This window comes from Ochotona princeps, chromosome 12 (genome assembly GCF_030435755.1).
Source record: "Ochotona princeps isolate mOchPri1 chromosome 12, mOchPri1.hap1, whole genome shotgun sequence".
Taxonomy (NCBI): domain Eukaryota; kingdom Metazoa; phylum Chordata; class Mammalia; order Lagomorpha; family Ochotonidae; genus Ochotona; species Ochotona princeps.
In genome coordinates, this window is record NC_080843.1 from 58,686,402 (window position 1) to 58,709,859 (window position 23,458).

Sequence of the window (23,458 nt, forward strand, 5' to 3'; positions counted from 1 at the left end):
TTCGGAGTTAATTCTTATGGAAATCACACAAGTTCACTTTCAGGTAGAAATTAAAAACAAAGAGAAATGATGTGTAAAAAGTCAAACGGAATTTCCATTGTTCCCTTTTCCAACCCTGTGCTGAGTTATAATTTGTTCTCATGTGTATTTTCAAATTTCTCAATAAATGATCCTACATTTGTATACAGGCCCTTAGGATTAACAAGCAAGGCTCAGTAGGAAAGCATGAATGTTTGCAAACAAGATAGGTGATTTGCAGTGATCAGACACTCTACCTGGAACACATTGGATCAAGTTGGCGACCATGGCACTGAAATGTGCCCGGATATCTTTAAGAATTTCAACTTCTTTGTCATTTTCAGCTTCTAACAGCATGCGGGTCAAATCCACATATTCTAAGAACAAAGCTCCCAGGGCTAGTGTGTCCCGTTCCAAGGCTCCATTTGTGCTGAAATTAAGGAAACAAAGTTTTAGGTGGTTAGTCTTCATGTCAAAAGCAGTGCATGCCTCATGGAATACAAGATGCATGACAGAAACCAGACACTAAATTTGCTGCTATAACAGCAAATATATATAAAAAATGCTCAGGTTCACTAGGTATTAGGAAAAATACAAATAAAAAACCAGATTGAGGTTCCATCTAACTCCAGTGAGACTGGCCAACATTCAGAACTCTTCTAACAACACTGGCTAGCATGCACGTGGGGAAAAAGGTATCCTACTTAACTGTTGGTTGGAGTGTAGGCTAGTACAACCACTGAGGAAGTCAGTCTAGAGAGTGCTAAGACAACTGAAAATTGATCTGCCATATGACCCAGCTAACACATTTCTGGGGATATAGCCAAAGGAAGGGAAATCTGTACATGAGAAAGTGATCTGTAATCTTATATTTACATCAGCACAATCTACAATAACAAAGACATGGAAACAACCTAGATGCCTTCAGAAGAGGAATGGATAAAGAAGCTGCTACATCTACTCTACGGAATACCCTCAGCCATTTTAAAAAATGAAATATATCCTGTATAACAAAATGGTCTCAACTAGAGACCATCACACTCAGTGAAATAGGCCAATCCCAAAAGGAAAATATCATATATCTTCTCTAATATAAGGCAATCTTCATGCAAAATACAGGATATATATATATACGTATATATATATAGGATATACATACATATGTGTACATATATGTTTATGTATACAAACATGCACACACATATATTCATCTAGAGGAACTGTACAAGGGAGACAAACATATCGAGAACTGAACATACACTAGGATGCTAGGCTTCCTACCGCTGTTTATACCTCCAATGTCAGATACTCTCAGTTCCCTGTGAATGACCTGAGCAGCAGCAGCTGGCCGAAGTGTTTGGGCCTCTGAGACCCAAGTGGGAAACCTGGCTAAAGCATCTGACACCTGGCTTCAGCCTGGTCCAGCCCTGACCAGTGTGGCCATCTCGAGAGTGAACTAGTAGATGCAAGAACACTTTACATTTTCCCTTTCTCTCTCTGTAACTCTGGCTTTCAAAATAAAGAAATTTTTAAATATACATAAATATATATGTATACATATATACGTGTATATATATATGTTAAAAAAAGTAAATTCGCTGCTTAATTTTATGAAAAGGGAAAGTACTTCTTTTTTTTCTGAGTTAAAGGTTAATATATTTTTTAAAAAGAAAAAAATTTTGACCAGTTTGGTAGAATTAAGACCCACCTGTCACTTATGACACCAGCGTCAGCCAGAAGTTCAAAAATTCGGAGTAGTTGCAGCCTTAGTAGGTCTCGCCGTTCCCGGCGCTTCTTATTCTGCATGTTGGGAGGTAACAGACAGTGAAGGGCTGCGTTACCTTGGCTTAGGAAAGTGTGGTAAGGTGAGGCATGTATCAAGTCGACTGCAATTTACTAAGCTCGAAAGGCAACAGGCATTTGCCTTCTTCCTCATCTCCTGAGAAAGTCCTTGCTATCCCAGACTAGGAGAGCAACAGATCCTAAGCAGGTCAGCACAAATGCTAAGGCTGGAATGCTTAGGGCTAGCACACCTCCCTTCCCAGCACCTGCTGAAAGGCTTCGGCATCGGAAACACACGGAGGGGACACTGCTAATCCCATCAGCTCTGGTCTCGGAGGCAGCTTGGATTTTGTTTCAATCTGCTCAATTTCTGCTATTTCTCATCAAATATACCTCAGGAGAAGTTTTTTGATGATATTTTAATTTATTTTTTCATTCTGATACATTATAAGTTTCTTTTATATGCTAGAACATGTGGATTCATTTCAGAGAAATTATGTCATACATGGGCAGACAACTGATATTCTTGGTCATCTGATTCCTTATGAAAAAGTCTACAAACCAAAATTAAATGTAAACCTTTTGCAGAACAACGGAATAATTCCTATTTAATCTCTGAAGTTGTTTTGAAGTTAGATGGTTAGGACATGAAAATACTTTAAGGGGCCAGCATTGTGACACAGCAGGTTCAGATGGTATGGGAGATTCCGACTTCCCATATGGGTACCTCTTAAAGTCCCAGCTGCTCTACTTCCAATCCAGCTCCCTGCTCATGGCCTGGGAAAGCAGCAGAAAACGACCCACATGGGTAGGCTCCTATCCCAGACTTTGGAGCCCCAGGAGGAATTCCAGGCTCATGAATTTGACCTGACCCAGCACTAATTTGTGGAATGAACCAGTAGTTGGAAGACTTCTCTTTCTGTAACTCTGTCTTTCAAGTAAATAAGTAATTCTTCATTAAAAATCTTTCAAATGGAAGCAAATCAAACTATATTCTAAAAAATAATGAAAATGACATTGAGCGTTCAAAATTAAAAGCATGTATGTTGTTATTTGAAAGGCACAATTACAGAGCAAAAGGAGACACAGAGATCTTCCATCCTCTGGTTCACTCTTCAAATGGTCATGATGACTGGAGCTTGGCTAGTTCAAAGCCAGGGCAGGCACTTCTTCCAGCTCTCCCATGTGTATGAGGGACCCAAAACCTTGGGCCTTCCTCTGTTGCTTTCCCAGGTGCATCAGCAGGGCGCTGGATTGGAAGTGGAGCAGAATGGACTCAAACCAGCTCCCATATGGGACGCGCATGTCGCAGGCAGTGGCTTAGCCAGCTACGCCATGGTGCTGGCCCTCAGGGTATTCATACTCTTTAGGGTAAATCTTTCACTTTGACTTAAATTCCCATCCTTGTCCACATAAATTAAGTTTTAATTATTTAAATTCAGAATCTCACCTCTGGTCTGCGTTCCAGAGCTTCTTTCATTAATGGATGAAGTTCTTCCACCAATTCTCTATGAAGAAAAAGATCAACATTTGGTATTCACTGTTACTGACAACTAACTTGGAACAAATATATCTATTCAGCACCCCATCACTGCATTTTAAAATTCTTTACTTTGCTTCTGACATTATCTTCCTTGACTTGTGCTTTTCCCATCAGAACTGGAAAGATGTGTCAGCCTGTTGTTCAATTATTTGTCCCTGTCCCAGTGTTGTGCTGTAACTGGTGCAGTTCATAGCAGCTGACTTGATTTTATTTAGTTATTTGCAAATCTCCATGGCAGGGCTCGGCAGCGTGGCCTAGTGGCTAAGGTCCTCGCCTTGATCCCATATGGCTGCTGGTTCTAATCCCGGCAGCTCCACTTCCTCTCTCTCTCTCCTCCTCTCAGTATATCTGACTTTGTAATAAAAATAAAATAAATCTTAAAAAAAAAATCTCCATGGCAAAAACCTCTCACTTGAACCATCAAACAATACTGTCCAAGTGCTTACAAAGATCAACGTACTTTACTATAAGTTGTGGAGCTGAAAATATGCTCGAGTCCTGCACACAAGAAATTTTCAGCCCCCACAGAGGAGAAGACACAGGTGCCATTCTGCAATGGCCAGTGAGATCTGAGCTCTTTGGAGACTGGTTCATAGTTCATTTTAATACACAGAGTCTTTTTGGATTTCAGAGGTGAATTTTCTCTTTGAGCTACATAATAAATACAAACTATGGACAAGTGTTTAAATGTTTTTGAAATTTTTATTATTTTGCTACTTTCTTTAAAAGTCAGAGTTACACACAGAGGGAGAGACAGATCTTTCATCCACGGGTTCACTCCTCAACTAGCTGCAACAGCCAGAGCTGGGCTGCTCCAAATCTGGGAACCAGGAACTTCTGGGTCTCCCAGGTGGTCACGGGGTCTCAAGATTTTGGGCTATCCTTTGCTGCTTTTCCAGGCCATACTGCAGCTGCATGGGAAGTAGCCGGGACATCATCATCCATATATGATACCAGCATCAACAGGTATAGGATTAGCGTGCTCCTTAAAATTCTTATCAACCTCTTTCTCTGATGTGGGACAAATATAAGTTTAGGCCATTTTGATAGGAAGCTTGTGTTGAAAATACGCAGTTTAGCCTTTCTCACATTCTCTGGTTCCCAGCTTGATATTTGCTAATCTAGTTAGTCTCTTCTTTACGAAATAACTCCGGAATTACCATGTCAAAACACATCAACATATGGGATCTAGGCTAATGCCAGACTACTCTCTGTGCATTCTGCCTACAATCTGTGTCATGTTTCTGGCAGGACACTGTGTTCTTTTTAGATGACATCTCCCAGAAAACTCCAAGGACAGGAATTTTACACAGCTAAAAGTTCTACTATGCTTCCTGCTTCCCCCAGATGAGAGCTTAGCATCTCTTCATCAAGAAATAGGAACAATATTAATGGTCTTCTCTACCAAACAGGTACCCTTTACAAATATTTACAAGGTATGATAACAGTTAATAGATGCCCTCTGTTAATCTGAGATTGATTCTTCTACTCTTATTGCTTTTGTTGTTTTACATATACTTCATTTCTATTTACTATACCAATTTTGCAGTTGAGAAAACTGAAACCCACACTTTTAGTTTTCCCAGTTCATAAAGCTATGTTAGTTACTTCATGTTACTTTCAGAAAAGGGAGAGGACAAGACATGCAAAAGAGCACCTGTTTCTTTCATAAAGACTGTTATTAATTCCAGCATTGTTTTGGTTATCTTGCTAAATGTCTATATAATGCTTTGTCTTAACTAATTAATAATGTTAAAACTTTGGTTAATTAGCTCCAAAGCAGTTACAATCCACAACTTGTTTTAAAAATAAACTCTGACTCTTGAGTTTGGCACAGTAGCCTAGTGCCTAAAGTCCTCCCCTTGCACGTGCTGGGATTCCCACATAGGCGCTGGTTCTAATCCTGGTGGCCCTGCTTCCCATCCAGCTCCATGCATGTAGCCTGGGAAAACAGCTGAGGATGGCCAAAGCCTTGGGACCCTGTACCCGTGCGGGGGACCCAGAGGAAGTTCCTGGCTCCTGGCTTCAGATTGGCGCAGTACTGGCCGTTGCAGTCACTTGGGGAGTGAATCATCGGACAGAAGATCTTCCACTGTCTCTCCTCTTCTCTGTATATCTGACTTTCCAAGAAAAATAAGATAAATCCTTAAAAAATTAAAAAAATGAACTGACTCTAAACATGAATAACAACATTTTTAATTGTCTCTGTTTTTCAAACACTATGTTTCAGAGATGCATGGAACTTTCCATTTTCTATCTACATGGAAACATTAAGAATTAAGTTTTTGGGATTGGAGTTGTGGTACAGTTAATGCATGGCCTGTGATGCTATATGGGTACGGGTTCAAGTCCTAGCTGCTTCATTTCTGCTCCACCTTCCTGCTAGCATGCTGGGAAAGCAATGAAAGATGGCCCAGGTGGCTGGGCCCCGCACTTAGGCAGGAGACCCAGGTCAAGCTTGAGGTTCTTTGCTTTGACTTGTTCCACTTCTGCTCTTTGTGGCCATTTGTGGAATGACCCTAGTGGCTAAAGTCCTCCCCTTGAGTGACCCGGGATCCCATATGGGTGCCAGTTCTAATCCCAGCAGCTCCACTTCCCATCCAGCTCCCTACTTGTGGCCTGAGAAAGCAGTCGAGGACGGCCCAAGGCCTTGGGACCTTGTACCTGTGTGGGAGACCCGGAAGAGGTTCCTGGCTCCTGGCTTTAGATCAGCACAGCACTGGCTGCTGTGCTCACTTGGGGAGTGAGTCATCGGATGGAAGATCTCTGTCTCTCCTCCTCTCTGTATATCTGACTTTGTAATAAAATAAATAAATCTTTAAAAAAATACAGGAATCTAAAAATTCAGGTATACTGGCTGTCTTAGAGGACTTCAGAAAATATGCAGAAAATGGAATTAGAAGGCAAACTTATTTTGTTTCAAAAATTTTTGAGATCTACCTGTACAAGAATTCTTCAAAAAGTCCAGGAAAATATATATCATGAATATGTCTACAGATAGATTTCAAAAAATTTTGCAACACAATAAACCTACTTTTAACTCCACATTTCACAAACCTTTTGACGTCCCTTCATATTAAGGAAGAGCAAAAGGCTTCCAGGAACATCAACTCACGTGATTAAATATACCAAAAGGGTTCTGTCACTTTTTAGCCTTGAGAGTGTGGTATAAATGGCCGATGAGCAGAGGAGATTATTATCATTTTTTAACATACAGTTATGATTTTGATATCATCGCTTCTGTATAACCTAACTGGAGACTGACACACAATTATCCTCACTTACAGTAATCTGAAACAAAGTCATACACTGAATAAACTAGGAGACAAAATCAAAGCAAGATGTGAGCCACTTGCAAGGCATGCTTGTTAAACGCACATCAACTGAAGGTGAAAAAGGAGATCATGCAATACCTATTGATCCTCCAAACACCAGAACGCAAACCCAACCTGTCACCAACTGGGACTACAAGAGCAGTAGCATGTCTGAATGTAGCACAACTCATCAAAACTACTGTACCTGAACACCAGGGAGTTTGTTCTTCCGAATCCTAGAACTAAGGATTCTGTGATCTCAATGCTCTCCAGCCTCATCAAAGGCACCAACTGCTTTAAGAGAACGCCCACGGACGGGGTGCCTATGGCCTGAAACAAGGTGATTCAACGTGAAAAAGAAGCAGTATGCTAACTGATGGTTCTTTAAATCATACAAGGATTCCACAGAACACTTCCAAAGTACTGAACCACATCCCAAGGCACTGCCATCAAGTCAGAAAAAAAAAAAAAGAAAGAAAAAAAAACCTACAGATGTATCACAACAAACATATTTCTCATCTGGAACACAAATTCTAAAAGAGAAAGAATTATGGTAGTCTCCTTCTGTTTTAGAAAAAACTCAGCTCAGTTAACAACAGCATCTTTAACAAAGTATTCAGGGCATGTTTTAAAGGTGGTGAGGAGTGAGAACAATGTGACATGGGCGACACGAATGTGACCTCCGGGATCCCATAAATACAAGCCACTGGATGGTCTTAAACAAGTTCAACTTCTCTTTATCTCTGGTTCCCACTTGTCAGGGAGGAGTCATAAATTATTCACATAAACACTCAATGGAATTCAGGAATGTGCAGGATGAAAATCTGATCCCACAATACTCCAGATGGCAGGCACAGTGCAATTTGCACTGGGAATGCTAGACAAACAAGCTAAAAAAAAACCTTACAGAAGAATTCTTCTGAAGCATGTCATGTCACCTTGTTATCGTAGCTCACTGTACCATCAGGGGTGGTTGCCATTATTTCTGGAGTGGAAGCTCTTAAGTGTCCTGGGCTCATAATACTGGGCTTTGCGACTCCAAAACACAGAATAAGGTAATTCCTCCATAGCGTCACATAGTTGTCCCCACTGCCGGCAGTACTGGTTTTCTTGGCATTAATTGGGCTGCTAGAAAAAAAGAGCAGTCAAAAACACAAGTGAGATGAAGTTCTGGGTTTGAACTATCACTTACTCAATAAAAATTACAGGAGGTACTCAGAGACAGCTGTCCTTCAAGGACTTGGGGGCATGGTTTAGGAAATACCTGCCTTGGATGAGAAGTGGAGCAGGTGAACTGATGTTAAGATGGCTTCAACCATTAGAAGTTCAGTAAGACCCATAATTAACCAGAGTTATTATTAAGACAAATATTTTTCTCCTTTACAGTTTTTTCTAGACAAAAACTGTAGATTGTTTTTTTCAGCTTTAAGAATTCTGCAGTGTGAAGTTTACAAATTTGAGATGATAACAACTGAATCCTTTGGACAGAATGACAATTTAGGAGAGAAAATGGCAAAAGCAGCAAATCAGGGGAGAACAGCGAGCTCCCTTACTTTGGGTCTACCAGAGGCATCACCGACTGGAGCCTGGTGAAGGCGTAAGGCCATGCGTAGCTGAGGGCCATGGGGCAGTGCTTGGGCAAGTTCTCCTGCCGTAGGAAGCTGAAGAGGCAGAGGACCCAAGGGTCTTTGACAGACTGTGCAAAAATCCAGACGTGGGAAGGGCTCTTCACATCGTAATGGCTATTGACCAAGATGGCGTTCCATTCCACCAACCACTGCAAATCCACATTGTGTGTCAAGGGCAATGCTGCCTGTGGGAACAGGAAGGAGACAGTGCCTCAAAGCTCAGCTCAAGGGATCTGGCCTCAATGGGGCTCAACAAGCTGGGCCCCTTCTATTGGCTCCTGCTGGCCACCTCTGCAAAGGGCCAGCTTGGGACCCAAAACACTCACTCTGCACCTACCACATGTGGTCCTAATGGGTGCTCATCAAAGATTTTTTTTCCTGCTAGATAGTAAGCAGCTTAAGTGCAAAGTTTAATGACCAGGGTCACATTGTGATAATTTTCATGTCTATAGCACTAGAAGTGGCTTAGCAGAGATTTGTTGGGGGAAAAAAAAGAAACCCTGAAATTAGTAAAGGTGAGTGATAGCTTTATCATACAAAAAATTCTGTTATTTATCTTCAAAATTCACAGGTATGGTTGAATCCCTGCAATTCTCATATATATATTTTTTGCTATGAGTTTATTTTTACTTAGATCAAAAACCTTATCCTATAGAGAGATTGCTGAACCCAATTCCTTTCATGAATGCAACAGATATTTTTTCAGATAACTACTTATTTTTGACTTATGCTGTCAGACCAAAATACATACGCATATTTTTCTTTTTTATTGTTATTTCTCATCGCTTCTCGGCCTTTTGGCTAAGATCAAGTGCACTGTTATTTCTCATGACATGGTTCCACAAGCACAGGGATTCCCCCATTCCTCTCTCCACTGCCCTTCCCCTCTATGATGACAATTGTATAGTCATTCAGCAACAGTCACAAGTCCAGCATTCTGCTGTTTAAGTGTATCATGACATTGTAGATATAGACAATGGTAGGCAGTATATTGAATGTATTCAAAACAGCATATAGTTTAAAACCTCTAGATACAAATCTGTGATTTTGTTCTATAGGCATTTAAGATATGGATAAGCCTTTGTAGTTCATTCTCTCTTAAGTTCAGATATTAAAGTATAAGACACACTAATTTTCAAATGGTCTAGTTACTGTGCCAGGGGAGGAAATGGCCTTTATGTTTGTTGGGCATTTAATGTGAACGATTTATCTTCATGAGTTCCCAAGGGGAAGTGTGCTTCAGTAGTGGCCTTGGTGGCTAATGGGCTGTGAGGGTCGAAGCCGAGGCTTGCGTTTCCAACATGAGCTTTGTCTGAAGTCCATGACCTGGGGAAATGAATGCTGCAGTCTCAAGCTGACTGATTACTTGGGAATTATAAAGGTGTTCTCGCCTGATCCTTCAGTAAATTGTAGGAGATTACAGATGTAAACACACCAGGCACAAAGTTGACCCTGCTTCCGCCATTTCTCCACGCCACATTCTGTGCATCTTCCTAAATTCAACATTGCTGACCTAGTTACCTGTAGCTTCAGATTTTGAATCTGCTAAACCCGGAACAAAATCATGTGAACAAAATCTGCAGGGAAGTCAGACATGCATATGAAACAGAGGTGACCACTTTTCCAGACTAGTCACTCTCACTCTTAAGGTCTGCAGTGCCTGGTGAACAGTGTGGGCGATGATGATGATGATGATGACGACGCTAAGCAAGAAGATCACTAAAAACAGGAATCTGTGTTCAATTTCAGTTGGAAAAGGAATAAAAAGCACACAAATGTCTTTATGGTCATTTATAATTAGGAAGGCAATTCCAAGAGTTCATGGAAAACAATACAGATTTATTTTTGTGTGAATTTCTTTTTCTGAAATGCATGCATCTTTTTTTTTACATAACATATGCTTTCCTGGATGCTTTTCTTGTATTAACAAGCATCTGCACCAGGCTTTAGCAATGTGGATTCTCCAAGCAATCTCAGATATGCCCTGCTTTACTTTAGCTGAAATGAATAGGGGTTCTGCTGTGATACTTTTATTTGTAAAAAGGTAACTGAAACCAGTTTCCATGTCCCTTCTACTTCTTTAGGAAATGAGATTCTGAACCCAAAGAGGCTTAAGTATGGCTCTGACACTTTGCTTCTATGTTACTGGGGTTGCAACTACCGACTCAATGTGCGTGAGTTTCACTAAATGTGAGGATCAAATAAGACAAATGCAAAAGTATCTTGTAAACTATAAACACCAAACAAAGAGAAGTTACATAGTAAGCAGAACATCAAGTCTTGTGCATAGCTCCAAGTACATAGAAAGTGTTAAGTATGCTGAGAAAAGCAAATTCATTTTAAACATCTTGAGCAACTCTTGTAAAGTTTGAAATTACGGTTGAAATTTTTCTGTCTTCTAAGCCGGCATTCATTGTCTGGAGTAGCTTTGTGCCGATTTATTCATCCGACACAGCTCCCATCTTTTCCACCCAGCCTCATTCTTCCAGATCACTTTTTCTCTGATTCTTTTTTAGACAAGATGAGAACTATGGTTAAGGTGCTATTAGTAATTAGGATCAAATGTGTACTTACTGAATCTGAAACTGCGACATGAATAAAGCTTTCCAGAATGGAAGAACTCAGCTGATCCATGACATCGATCATGGGTCTGTCATCATCCTGTGAGCAAAGGACAGGCGATTACCCTCTACGGGAAGATGACGCCTTCCCACCTGCCCCACTGTCTTCACCTCGTCCCTGAAGCAGAACAGCTTGCAGCAGAGTGTAAGAGTTTTCTCACAGAAAAGTGAGCGCCAAGATGGCGAAAGGGCCTGAATCAGACTCCCTGCGCCGCTGAGCTAACTCTTGGAACTTTCAGAGGAAGATAATTATAGCCCCCGTTTCACACTGTACTGAAAAGACATATTCCAGAAGTTCAAAGACTCATACGCCACACAAAAATCTAAACACCCCTGTCGAACACTATCCATGGAAGTGTTCACGTAGTCGGTAATGTTACGGACGGAAAGCTGCCTTGCCAGGCCCATGAATGCCACTGATCTGTTAACACAGACTGCTGCCTCTGATTGAAATTTAGTCTCAAACTTTGCCAGAGATAGCAGATGCACGCTTTGTGGTATCTACACAGTGCACAGCCTTTTGCTAAAAGAAGTAAATTGGAAAGGGTATGAGATGGACTATTTCATTGAAAGTTCCTCCACACGATTAATATATATGGCCATATGAGGGTACTTCAACATGCTTGTAGAAAATGGAGTGAAAAGGTAAGTTTATTTTGATGTACTTAAAATTACTGTAATTAATTAAATGTATGTATTTTATGAAACAATTCCATAGGCTATGGGGTTTCCCTCCATATCCCCAAGGCCTGCCCCCACCTCCGGATTTCCCTTGTGTCATTTTTACACTATGATCCTTCATAAGCAGTCATAAGCCCATCATTGTGCTACTTCAGTGTATCTTGACATTGCAGGTAGGAACAATGGCAGACAGTCCAGCATCCTATTGTTAAGATATGTTTAACAGTTTCACTGGGAGTCCAACTTTGATTTGGAGTTAAAGCATACTGCATTGCATCTTCACATCTGGATATGACAGTCTATTACAGTTATCATATATCCACTTAAATGAAAAACCATAAAAACAAAAACAAAGAAAAAAAATAGAAAGTTAACAACAGGAAGTAACATGCTACAGAATAACCAAAGTGTTGAAGAAATGAAAAAGAAAATAAAAAACTTTCTTGAAGCAAACAATGTTACTGTGTGACCTATGAGTCAGTGAGGCAATAATAAAAAAATTTTTGAGTGAATGGAAATAAAGCAAAACTATCAAAACCTATGAGATGTAGTAAAAACAATATTGAAAGGGCTGTTGATCTTGTATTTTGCATGAAGGTTGCCTTATATCACAAAGAACATATAATTGTCCTTTTGGGATTGGCTTATTTCATTGAGCATACTGGCCTCTAGTTGGGACTATTCAGTTGCAAATGGTAGAATTTCATCTTTTTAATGGCTGAGTAGTAGTCCATAGAGTAGGTATACCACGGTTTCTTTATCCACTCCTCTTTTGATGGGTATTTGTGTTGTTTTCCATATCACTGCTATTATTATAGACTGTGCTGATATACTTCATGAAAAATGTCTAGTATAAAAATGCTTGAATTCCAAATTCCTTTGAAATCAGCTTTTGGAATTTTTTTTTAAAATTTATTTGAAAGGGTAGAGAAAGATAGGGACAGAGAGCCTGAGAGAGATTAACTATCCACTACTTCACTCCCCAAATGCCTGAAACAGGCCAGGACTGAGCCAGGCTCACGTCAGGAGCCTGGAACTCCTTTCTGGTCTCATGTGGGTGACAGGAAACCAAGTACTTGAGCCCACATTGCTGCCTTCCCTACCCTGGCTGCCCCAACCAGGGCATGCATTAGCAGGATGCTAGAGTCAGAAGCAGAGCCAGGACTTGAATCCAGACACTCTTGATATGAGATGTAGGTAGCTCAAGAGGTGTCTTCGCTGCCACACCAACTAGCTGCTCCAGCCTCAGCCTGTAGCTCTCCTTTCCACAAACATTTTAGATGACTTTTGATATATGAATTACATAATCACTTCCTATCATTTACTTACAGAGAAATTTGTAAATATAAAACTAAGTGCTAAGCTTTATAGGAAAACCTTGGAATGTCTGTATTCTTGTATAAATGAGGATGATTTAACAAAGTTGGCTGCTAGAGAAAGGAACACACGAGTGACACCCTTGAAGCTGCCCAGTGAACAGCAGTAAGCAGGTGTTCAGGGGCACCTATCACATCTTCACTGCTGACTTTGGCATGAACCTCTCTGAACTTTAGTCTCACAATCTGTGCATTGGGATAATAACAATGGCATTGTTCTGTTATCACAAAACAAGGTCTAAGTAGGAAGCATTTAGCACAGTGTCCAACATACACATAGTAATTCCTACTGTCATTATTGCATCATCTGAAACACAGGGGCAGCTTCTAAAATGGAGCATGTCTTGAGTGACACATTGATCATAAATTGGAGAAATGGTCCTGAAATACAACAGAGCTATCTATAGCCAAGATTATAAAAAGGAATGTGAGAGGTTTGCAAATGCTTTGTAGTACTGTGGACAATTTTGAGAATGGTAAAACAATCATTTGTAGTTTAAAACACGGCTAGAAAGTGACGTTTTTCTGAAGAATGACATGACGTAAGTCAATCTGTGTGTCTTTCAACAACTTATAGATAAGGTTTGGCAACCCTTAACAACTGGCTAAGCCACAACACCTTAACTATGTGTGCAGCTCTTGATTCAGGAAGTTTAGCCAAACTCGATCATGCTTAGTAACAGGCTTCTTTCTCCCATCTCAAGAGGACATGTCCTTGTAAAGCCATTTTTCTTCCTTCACTGAGATTATACAACTTTTCATCAGCCAGTCTGTTACCTCGATTATTTCAATGGGGTAAACTCTTTTTCCAACATTATTCTTCATATATCTTCTTTCATAAGTATATGCTAACACTATAAAGATAATGATCCAGAACCAAAATTAACCCAAGAATATTTTTATTGCTCTTGATATATGGGATATGTCTTTAGTAGATTATGAATGTTACTGCACAATTAAAGGCCAAGCATTTGGGACCAACCTTGTGGAATATCAAATTAGGAACAGCAGTGCAAAAATGCCACTTAAGCATGGGTTCCAGTCCTGGCTATTCCACTTCTCATGAGCTCCCTGTTAATGTGCTTTGGGAAACAATGGAAACGTATCTCCCTGAAATGTGCTTTGGAAAGGTGGACTAATAGCTTGGGCCTCTACAATCCATGTGGGAGACCAGATGTAATTCCAGGCTGCTGGCTTTGACCTGCTGCAGCTCTGACAGCTATGGCCAATGGGGGAGAGAACCAGTGGTTAGGAGGTCTTTCCCCTCCCTCCCTTTCTTATGCTCCCGGACACTCTATCTTTAAAATAACATATGTAAAAAAAATTCAAAATGAGTAATTTTAGATAACATATAGGACATACAAGAACATGAAATAATAATATATTATTTGTAATTTTAGGTCTACATTTCAAAACAGTTTGAAGACAAAGATTGGAAAAATTCAGAAGAATCCATACCTCAGGCTGACCCAGGGCAACAAATAAAGCTCGGATCTCCTTGAGTATTAAGACAGACAGCTTGCGTGTGGCCACCTGGAAGCTGCAGAGCAACACCAAGGCAAACCCTTCCACGGCATGCAGGACACTGCAGTGAGGGCCTCGCTCCGCCTGAATTCTGTGGCTCGAACCATTTGGGATTAGCTGCCATGTAACAAGAACAATATGCTACATTCAGCAAAAAGTAACAATGGAAGAAGCAGAAAATACTGATACACAGATCTTTTGTAATACTTCATCGTGTAAAACTTAAATGACAATGGCTTAGACCCAGACAAGATGAATTCATCATTATTCATGAACTGTCCTAGCTCCTTTTCTTTTTTCTCTCTCAGATCATTTGTGACCATCTGTTACCTCTGCTGAGAAAGAACTTTTCAAAGGCGGTTAACAGTATTAGAAACGCAACTGCTTCTGTCCATATCACTTGGGATTCCACCGCACATACAAAACAGACTGACTGGTTTTCACTTGAGTTTCCTGTAGACTTCTGGATACTAGGAAGCTGAGCTTGAACATTTACTTTCTCTTCAGACGTGCTTATTTGTCTGCCTCTTGGGTTCTAATCTAAATTTGGCACATTGTCCAGAAGGGTCTTAAACTTTTCCCAACTGCTAGATCCAAGTTGATCTGAAGCAAGGGGAAGTCAGGCTTCAAGGGAGATTTCTCCTTCGTTTCTGTTTTGCTTTTACAAGCGTATTTTAATAGCATATCTTCCTTTGTCTGTCTAGCATTTTTGGCATTTGAAGAATGTAAGGAAGGAGGGGGACTGCAGCTTCCCTCTGATGTCTGCCCATCTGGGGTCCTCCCCACTCCCTGTGCTGCCTTGAGGCTCCATAGACCTCCATCCGTCTGCCATGCTCACCTCCGGACAGATCCTTGACTCTCCATCTGTTCAGGATCCTCACCAACTCACTGGTTGGCATCGAAGACCCTGGTTCTCCCCTGTCAACAGTCCTCCTCAACCTGCTCTCCAAGATTTTGCCATTATTTTTTAGCATGCAGGCCCCAGGCATGAAAGGCACAGGGAACTGCAAGGTTGCACTTCCTTCCTGTGCATATTGGTCAAAGCAGCCAAGATGCTGCTGACCAGGAAAACTTCAAACACTGGACATCAGTTAGCTTTCAAAAATCCATGTTCCATATTGGTATCTATATCTAACTCCAGCTTCATAGCCTATATTCATTTTAGCTTGAGAATCAATTTATAATCAGGCAAACAAACAAACCCAACCTAATTCTACTCCCGAAGTGGCCTGGTTAGTCTTAAAAATCTAACTTTGTTGGGACATGAAGCCTGAGTTTTTCAGTCAGCATTCAGCAAAGCCAGAAGCAGTTCCTCAGTAAACTGCAAAGGCTCCCTGGGTTGCTACTCACTCCCAGAGGGGGACCTAAAGGAGTTTCCACTGCTAGGGAGTGTGTGAAACTTACCTCTGAATTGCGGATTTTATTGGCTTGTTCATAGGCCTTTCCTTGCGTTTGGATGACCAGCTTCCACTGGGTCAGGAGCTGCAGCAGTAACTTGAGGGAGGAATCAAGAAGGGTGTGATGCATGTCGTTGACCTCTCGGAGCAGGAAGTTGGTAAAGCCAAATAGCACATCCTCTCTCCAGTCTGAGAAATCGACCAGTAAACCCTGAAGAGAATTTTGGGCAATATGTCGCAGCTCATCGTCCATATGAATGGAAAGCCTATAAAGTAAGTAAAAGAAAACCATCTACTTCATTTGTTTTTCTCCTATATCTACAAAATAACAGGTAGCAGACGGTGTCAAAAATTCATAGTATGAAAAAAACCACACATGGATTTCAAACCTTTTCTTTCATGAAAATAAATTTATCTTTTAACTCTCTTTTTTCCACAAACTTCTTGAAGCACCCACATAGAGGTCACAGCCAACCGTGTGGGAGACCCAGAGGGAGTGCCTTGCTCCAGTCCTTTGTCAGCTCCTTGACCATGGGACCTTGGACTTGCTACTCAGTCTTGCTAAGCTTCAGATCTCTTTTGTGAAAGGGGCCACTCACTGTGGCTGTAATTGTTTTTTAATTTCAAAGACAGATATACAGTGAGGAGGAGAGACAGAGAGGAAGATCTTCTGTCCATTGATTCATTCTCCAAGTGACTGCAACAGCCAGAGCTGCACTGATCCAAAGCCAGGAGCCAGGAGCTTCTTCTGGGTCTCCCATGCGGGTGCACAGTCCCAAGGCTTTGGGCCATCCTTGACTGCTTTCCCAGGCCACAAGGAGGGAGCTGGATGGGAAGCAGGACTGCCAGGATTAGAACCGGCGCCCATATGGGATCCTGGCGCTTTCAAGGCGAGGATTATAGCTGCTAGGCTACTACTCCAGGCCTGCAGCTGTATTTTCTAACTGTTATGAAGGTCTCAGAAATGATCCATGTACAGTGATGGTGGTGAGCAGTACCTATGAAACTGTGTCACCTGATACAATGTAATTAATGAATAAATTAAAAAAGTTTCTTATTAGAAGAAAGTAAGCTTCACTTGGAAAGCTACAGTGGAAGAAATGGGATTCAAGTGAGTTGAGAAAAGAGAATTTGGCAGGAAAGGGGATGATACTTTGCTGAATGAACAAGACTGAGGCTAGGGACCAGCTAGTAGGTAACTGCCAAGATTCAGGAAACAAACAATGACAGCAAGGAAACAAACAATGACAGCAAGGAAACAGTGAGGAAGTGAGAGATGAAAATCAAAGCCATTTGGAAGATAGAATTTCTAAGACTGAGTGGCCTGGATGTGTGCAAGAAGGCGGCGATTGATTCAATGGGTACCCTTATAAACATGGCCAAAATGATCACCAACAAAGAAGAAGGGTGTTGTGGGCAGCTTGGCTAAGGAATTTGATCAAACTCACCTGGTAACTATGAAAGACAGCCAGGATTCCTTAATACAGAATCTCTCCCCAGAGTAAGTCTAGTAGAAGTTGTTCCACTTACATATTATTAAAGTATTTTAAAAGTTTGATTTGATAAGGAGACTCATTATTCAATTCTCTAAACCATGAAGTATACTAATTGGACTAGATTTGACAACCAAAGTTGCACGTCCCTAACCTGAGAATTCAAAACCAGAAATGCACCAAAATTCAAAAATCCACCATTTTTTCAGCAGTATCATGAGAACAAAAGTGGAAAATTCCACACCTGGCCTTATGTGATGGGACCACAGTTTAGATACAGGCACACTAAAAATATTGCATGAAATCACTTTAGGCTGGCTTGGTGGATAATAAATACAAAAAATGAGGCTTGGTAATTTAGATTTGGGTCTCATTATCAAGATATTTTATTGTACAAACAAAAATAGTCCCCAGTCCTCAAATATATAAAACTTTGAAATACTTCCATTCCCCATTTACGATAAAGGATATTGAAATTGTATAAGTCAGATGCAAAGCTCTTCAGTGGGCAGACGTTTCCTGAGCCAGGGAATATATTTCCTGTCTTTATAGTACAAAATGTTTTACAGGGCTACTGAAAAGGAAGATCCATGCTTATTCCTCAGACCAGCTTTAGACAACTTAATCTATAGTTACTAAATAGGTCGGGATCGCTGAGAGAAAACAGAGAGGGCTTACACTAAGAGTTGTAATGACAGGTTGTCTAAAGCACAAGTTCTCAGCTTCCTCTATTTCAATCAGCACAAGACATGTTTTTTTTTTTTTTTTCAACGTTTTATATAATTTCAAGATGGTTCATTTCATGTGTCAACTTGGCTGGGACAGTGTCCTGATATTTGTGTCCTGATATTCTGTGTGTTTCTGTGAGAAGGTATTTTTTTAAGTGAAAAATGATTTTAAAATGTATTTAATTTGGAAATCAAGCACACACACACACACACACACAATGAGAGCTTTCATTTGCTGTTCTGCCCTCCACCCCCATACCTGTAAAAGCCAGGGCTGGGTCAGGCTGACTCTGCACCTTTTCTTTTTCCTGGTTCTACTGTGGACAGTCTTCTACCAGCTGGTAGCTTGGCTCTTCTGGGTCTCTATCCTGATGGTTTGCCCTACATACCTTGAAGTTACCAGCCTCCATAATTATTCAGATTCCTTATACTTACACTCTCTCTCTCTGAGCTGCTCCGTTCAAATGCCCAAAGCCCACTTGTTTGGGAAACAGACCCACTGCCGGAACAGCTCTGAGTCATCTTTACAGTCCACAGTTTGAAAATGCTGGTTTGTGAAAAGCATTTAAAGTTGTTGCCTGTTCTTAAGTTTACTATAGTTCTTTACTGCATGGATAATTTGCAATCCTTAATGTCAGAAAATAAGCTTCCATGGGCAAGAAATTCCCATTTTTGGACAGGTAGTTGTGTTAAGTGCTTCAGATCAAGGTTCCTGGAGGCTGCAAATGATGACCCAAGTACCTGGCTTCCTGCTGTCCACGTAGAACACTCAGATGGAGCTCCTGGTTTTGACCTGGTTTAGTCCTGGCTGCATCAGGCATTTGGGGAGTGGACCATGGATAAAAAAATCCTCCTTGTTAATCCCTTTTTGTCACTCTACACTTCATATAAAATAAATCAATAAATCTCAAAAAATAAATGAAAAGACTGCCAGCAAGCATCCGATGCTAGGAGAGGGGCCAGGAACAGATTCTCGCTCAATGTCAGAAGCAAGCAACTCCATCTGCACCGTGATCTCCACAATCAGTACAACAGTTTCTGTTGTTGAAGCCTCCTACCCTCTGAAAGCAATATAATCATGACTGTAGCCCTGTACCAGGAATACAAGCCATGTTGCTGTCTATTTAAATGGGCCTTTACGTAAGGGCCAGATACTTTCACCGCCTTGTAAATGAGATTAATTCTGCAATTCCTGTAACTTTGCTCTCATGCATAATCTACCACCCAAATCTGTTTTAGTTTTAAACCCACAACTGGGCAGGATCATCGCAAGTCCCCTGTGAGCCCCTGGGCTACGTGGTGCTTATTATTCCAGATGACTACTTCCTGGCATGACGGTGTTCATGTACATGATGAAGTGAAGGGTCATAAAAGGATTCCTGAAGGATGAAGACACAGGACTAGCGAGGGGAAAGGGCTTTAGGGATCAGAAGCCTAGCTGATCTTGAAAGTGGAATGTCTAGAGAACAAGGCTAGGCTGGTCAAGGAATCGAAATTAAAGGCCCATGAGCCATTAAGGTAAGTCTGTGCAGCCATCAGCAAGGGGAAGGGGTGAGAAGGCGGGGTGGTAGTGGTGGTGGTGGTGAGAGGCGTGGGTGAGACATCCCCACGGTAGTTCCTTAAAGCCCATGAATGGAAAACTGGGAGTTATGTCCTTCACCCACATCTTTCTCATTCTTACACTGATTTAAAGCTGACGATCAAAGATCCTCTTATGAAACACATATGATTTAACACAATGAAGCACAACACAGCTAACTAAAGCAGAAGGGAAGACTGAGAATTCAATGTGAGAGACATCTGACCCAGTCTGAGTACTCAGGATCTGCAGGCAGGGTTGCCCCTACTTCAGATGGAGGTAAGGAGCAAGGAGTTTCCCAGCTCCCAGTTAGGCCATCCCACAGGGAAACTGGACCGCAGAAGCAAGAATAGGCCTTGACTGCAACATTAACAGGTGCAATGCTAACAAAAACAACTCAGGTTTGGCGACAACAACTGCAACAGACAGCAGAGGCTGTATGAGAAAACAACCAGGTAGAAATGTGACTAGCTTGGAGGACTCAGGCACTTTTTTGTTTTTAAAGATTTTTTTTTTAATTGGAAAGTCAGATATACAGAAAGGAAGAAAGACAAAGAGGAAGATCTCCTTTCCGCTGACTCATTCCCCAAGTGGCCGCAACAGCCAGAGCTGAGCTGATCTGAACCCAAGAACCTAGAGCTTTTTCCAGATCCCCCATGGGGGTTTTGGGTCCCAAGACATTGGGCCATCCTTGACTGTTTTCCCAGGTCACAAACAGGAAGAGGAGCAGTTGGGATATGAACTGGCACCCATATGGGATCTTGGCGGCTGCATGCAAGGTAAGGACTTTAGTGGCTAGGCTATGGCGCCAGGCCCTCAGGCACTTTATCTAAGAAGCTGCTCTGGCTCCCAGAATTTAAGATGCATACATGTATGTAAATAAAACTGCTAAGGGGGTTCAAGAGGCTCCCACAAGGACACAGCAATGAAACATACCAAAATAATTCAGCACTGTCAACATCAATTGCAGCGGTCCCTCCCATGCTGCTGGCATTGGAAGCACTGAGCAGAGGGGTTAAGTTCAAGTTTATAAACTTTACTCAGAAGAAAAGGTCAATGAAAGAAACGCCCTCCTCTAAACAATGCCAAGAAGAACCACAGGTTATTCGAAAGGCATGGAATCTACAGCCTCCTAAAGCTGCTGAGGGCAGCAGAGCAAAGGTTCCAAGGTGAAGCTCAGGGTTTCCAAAAGAATTGGCTTGCACACCAACATGCTGTCCCCTTGCACTGGCTCACCAACAATGACAACAATTTCTTCTGGGAGTGGGGATTACAGAACAGACTCCATATACTTACAAAGTATTGAGCTGCACTCGATTGAAAGGATATTGAAGCGAATGACTGGGGCAATACAAAAGTACAATTGAGTCTACTTCCTTCTTAGCTACTCAGAACAACTAACCACCTCTACCAATGCGAAATGCACTGTAACATGAGGCAGCATAAATGTTAAATATTCAGATACTTTAGAAGATCAAGGAGTTGACATATGCATTATCTTAGAAATATCCACAAGTGGTAGAAAATATTGCACAGAAAGATATTCACTGATTTTGCATAAAACCATGGATATCTGATTTCAGGAAAATTATGTGAATTTAGGCAAGCATCTTTATTTACTCTATGAAGTCAATCTCCTTATCTGAAAATGTTTATGTAACCAGCTCACCTAACAATAACGTAGAAAGATGTGCTGCAGAGCATGGTCTGTGAAGATGCCCCAAAGTAGCAACCCACATTTACTATGCCCTGATTGGATAGGAGGGCTCATCCTAAATGGTCTGCATGCATTTAGTTCTCACTATATCACAAGGTGATTGTCTGGAAAGGGGAGAGAAAACACTGAGCAGTAAAGCCTCACTGTGTACGTGGGGCTCCAGGAAGCGAGTAGAGGCAGGAGTGTGTGGGGTGTTGGGGAAAAGGCCGATCCAGGGGTCAGAGATGAAGCAGGAAACATCTGGGAGAGGAGCCAGAGAGAAAGTGGCAACTGCCTGGCGGAGAAGCGAGCTCCTGCTTCTATGTAAAGATATAGACAAGAGAGCAATGTAGGCTCTGCTACAAGTGGGAAGGAGGCACCCCCAGGGAGCTTACATGCTGACAGGAAGGGCTGCACAGCTCTCAGAGCTTCCCTAGGAAGGTTCTTGGCTCATAATGCCGGCTGGACAATGTGTAGAAAGTCAGTAACTTAGTAGCTAGGACAGGGAGGGTGGCCTGCTCCATTCCACAGGCCATTTACCTATTGGCCACAACAAGGTCAGCCAGAGGTGTGAGCATCTGTGGTATTTTACTTTACTGGAAAAGCCTCGGTGTGATAACAGAGGACACATCTTAAAGGTAACAGGGAACCGAGCTAGGAGGGCCAGAGGGCCCAGGTCAGCTTTAGTCTTCTGTGGCCAATGGTGAAGAAAGCCAAGTTTTTCAGGTTCAAAAGGGATCACGGATGTGAGTATAAACCATCTGAAACAAAAGTTCTCACATCCCTCTGACTAGAAGAAACCTCCGGCTTCCTTTAAAACCCATGAAAGGCTTCTTCACGAGTTTCCCATATAGTCCAGTAATTTTCTAGAATTCTCAAGGATTTTTTGATTGTTGTTCTTTGCTCTCAATAAAACAGCATTCACCTTTGGGCATCCTAAGATTGCACGCAATCATAAACAGGACGTGCTAGAAATAGGATGGACATTCCATCACGTCTAGCAGAACTCCCTCCCTGCATGCCTGGCACCATGGCCTGCATACTCCTGTGTGCCCAGTTACTAGCAAGGTGATTCCAAAGGGAAGAGCCTCCTATACAGATTCATCACAAAAGGGCATCGGGGATTTCACTTGAAGGATGTGTGCCATTTTACAAACTCGGTATATCAGAGGTCTTCCTGAATCTAACCAGCAGTGACACTTTCACTAAGGAAACTGACACCTGTTCTACCTCAGTGTAACTGATGACTGACTTCCCTGAAGACACCCCTTTCCCTCCAGTAACCAAAAGCAAATATTCCCGGTGCTATTTAGCACCATCATCAGTCCCCAAAGGCACATGGTACTGTCTCAATTTTACCCATGGGAAGAGACAGGCTGATAACTTGCACAGAGGAAGTGACGGCAGGCAGAGTTGGGATGCGCAGGCCTTCTGGATGATTCCATTATCTTGTCTCTACCAGTGTGCTTCCTCCACCTTTTCAGAGGATGGGCTCTCATTCTCTGGTGGTCCGGGAGGATCATGCAGTGGTTTATCAGTTCACCTGACCACAGGGACCTTTTCACACATGTGATCTATCTTCCAGAAACATCTCCTCACACCACCCTCCCAACTATGGTCCATGGCTTACAGTTTCTAAGTCTTTTTGGCCCCTGACTCAGTTTTTCTTCATTGTCCATCTCTTTCCTGATCCTGTGAGGCTCAATGTCAGCATGGATGACCTTTGTGGTATCTTAGTCTATTTTCTCCTGCTCATTCAAGTCACCATGTCCACTGTATTGTTTTCTGGAGACCCACCCTTTATTCCTCTTGGATTTTCTCTTTACTGAGAAGTGGAAATCTCTTATTTTCTCCCTTTTCCTGCTATTTCCATGTACTCTGGTCACATTTTTGTTACTGGGGCTTAACAATTAGGCCCTAGATTCTAATTTGCTTTTAACCTTACATTCTCCTTTAAAGTATGTTCTGAACAATGAAATGGAAGAAAGAAGAATGAGCCACAGCCTCATGGCAGTAAAAACAAAACAAAACAAACAAACATGTCCTGGGGTACATAGGTGACAAGCTCCTGCTAGAAA

General features: G+C 41.7%; 1 protein-coding gene across 5 annotated transcripts in view; it reads right to left on the reverse strand.

The window, feature by feature from the left end:
• FRY (FRY microtubule binding protein) overlaps window positions 1-23,458 on the reverse strand; it is a 440,002-nt gene that overhangs the window by 114,995 nt on the left and 301,549 nt on the right. For all 5 annotated transcript variants that reach the window (XM_058670891.1, XM_058670892.1, XM_058670888.1 and 2 more), the window contains 9 exons: window positions 15,892-16,150; window positions 14,422-14,604; window positions 10,860-10,946; window positions 8,211-8,470; window positions 7,596-7,785; window positions 6,863-6,987; window positions 3,251-3,308; window positions 1,727-1,818; window positions 276-448 (listed from right to left, as the gene is read on the reverse strand). In XM_058670891.1, coding sequence (XP_058526874.1) covers window positions 276-448; window positions 1,727-1,818; window positions 3,251-3,308; window positions 6,863-6,987; window positions 7,596-7,785; window positions 8,211-8,470; window positions 10,860-10,946; window positions 14,422-14,604; window positions 15,892-16,150 — 1,427 coding nt within the window. The remainder of the gene's footprint in view (window positions 1-275; window positions 449-1,726; window positions 1,819-3,250; window positions 3,309-6,862; window positions 6,988-7,595; window positions 7,786-8,210; window positions 8,471-10,859; window positions 10,947-14,421; window positions 14,605-15,891; window positions 16,151-23,458) is intronic.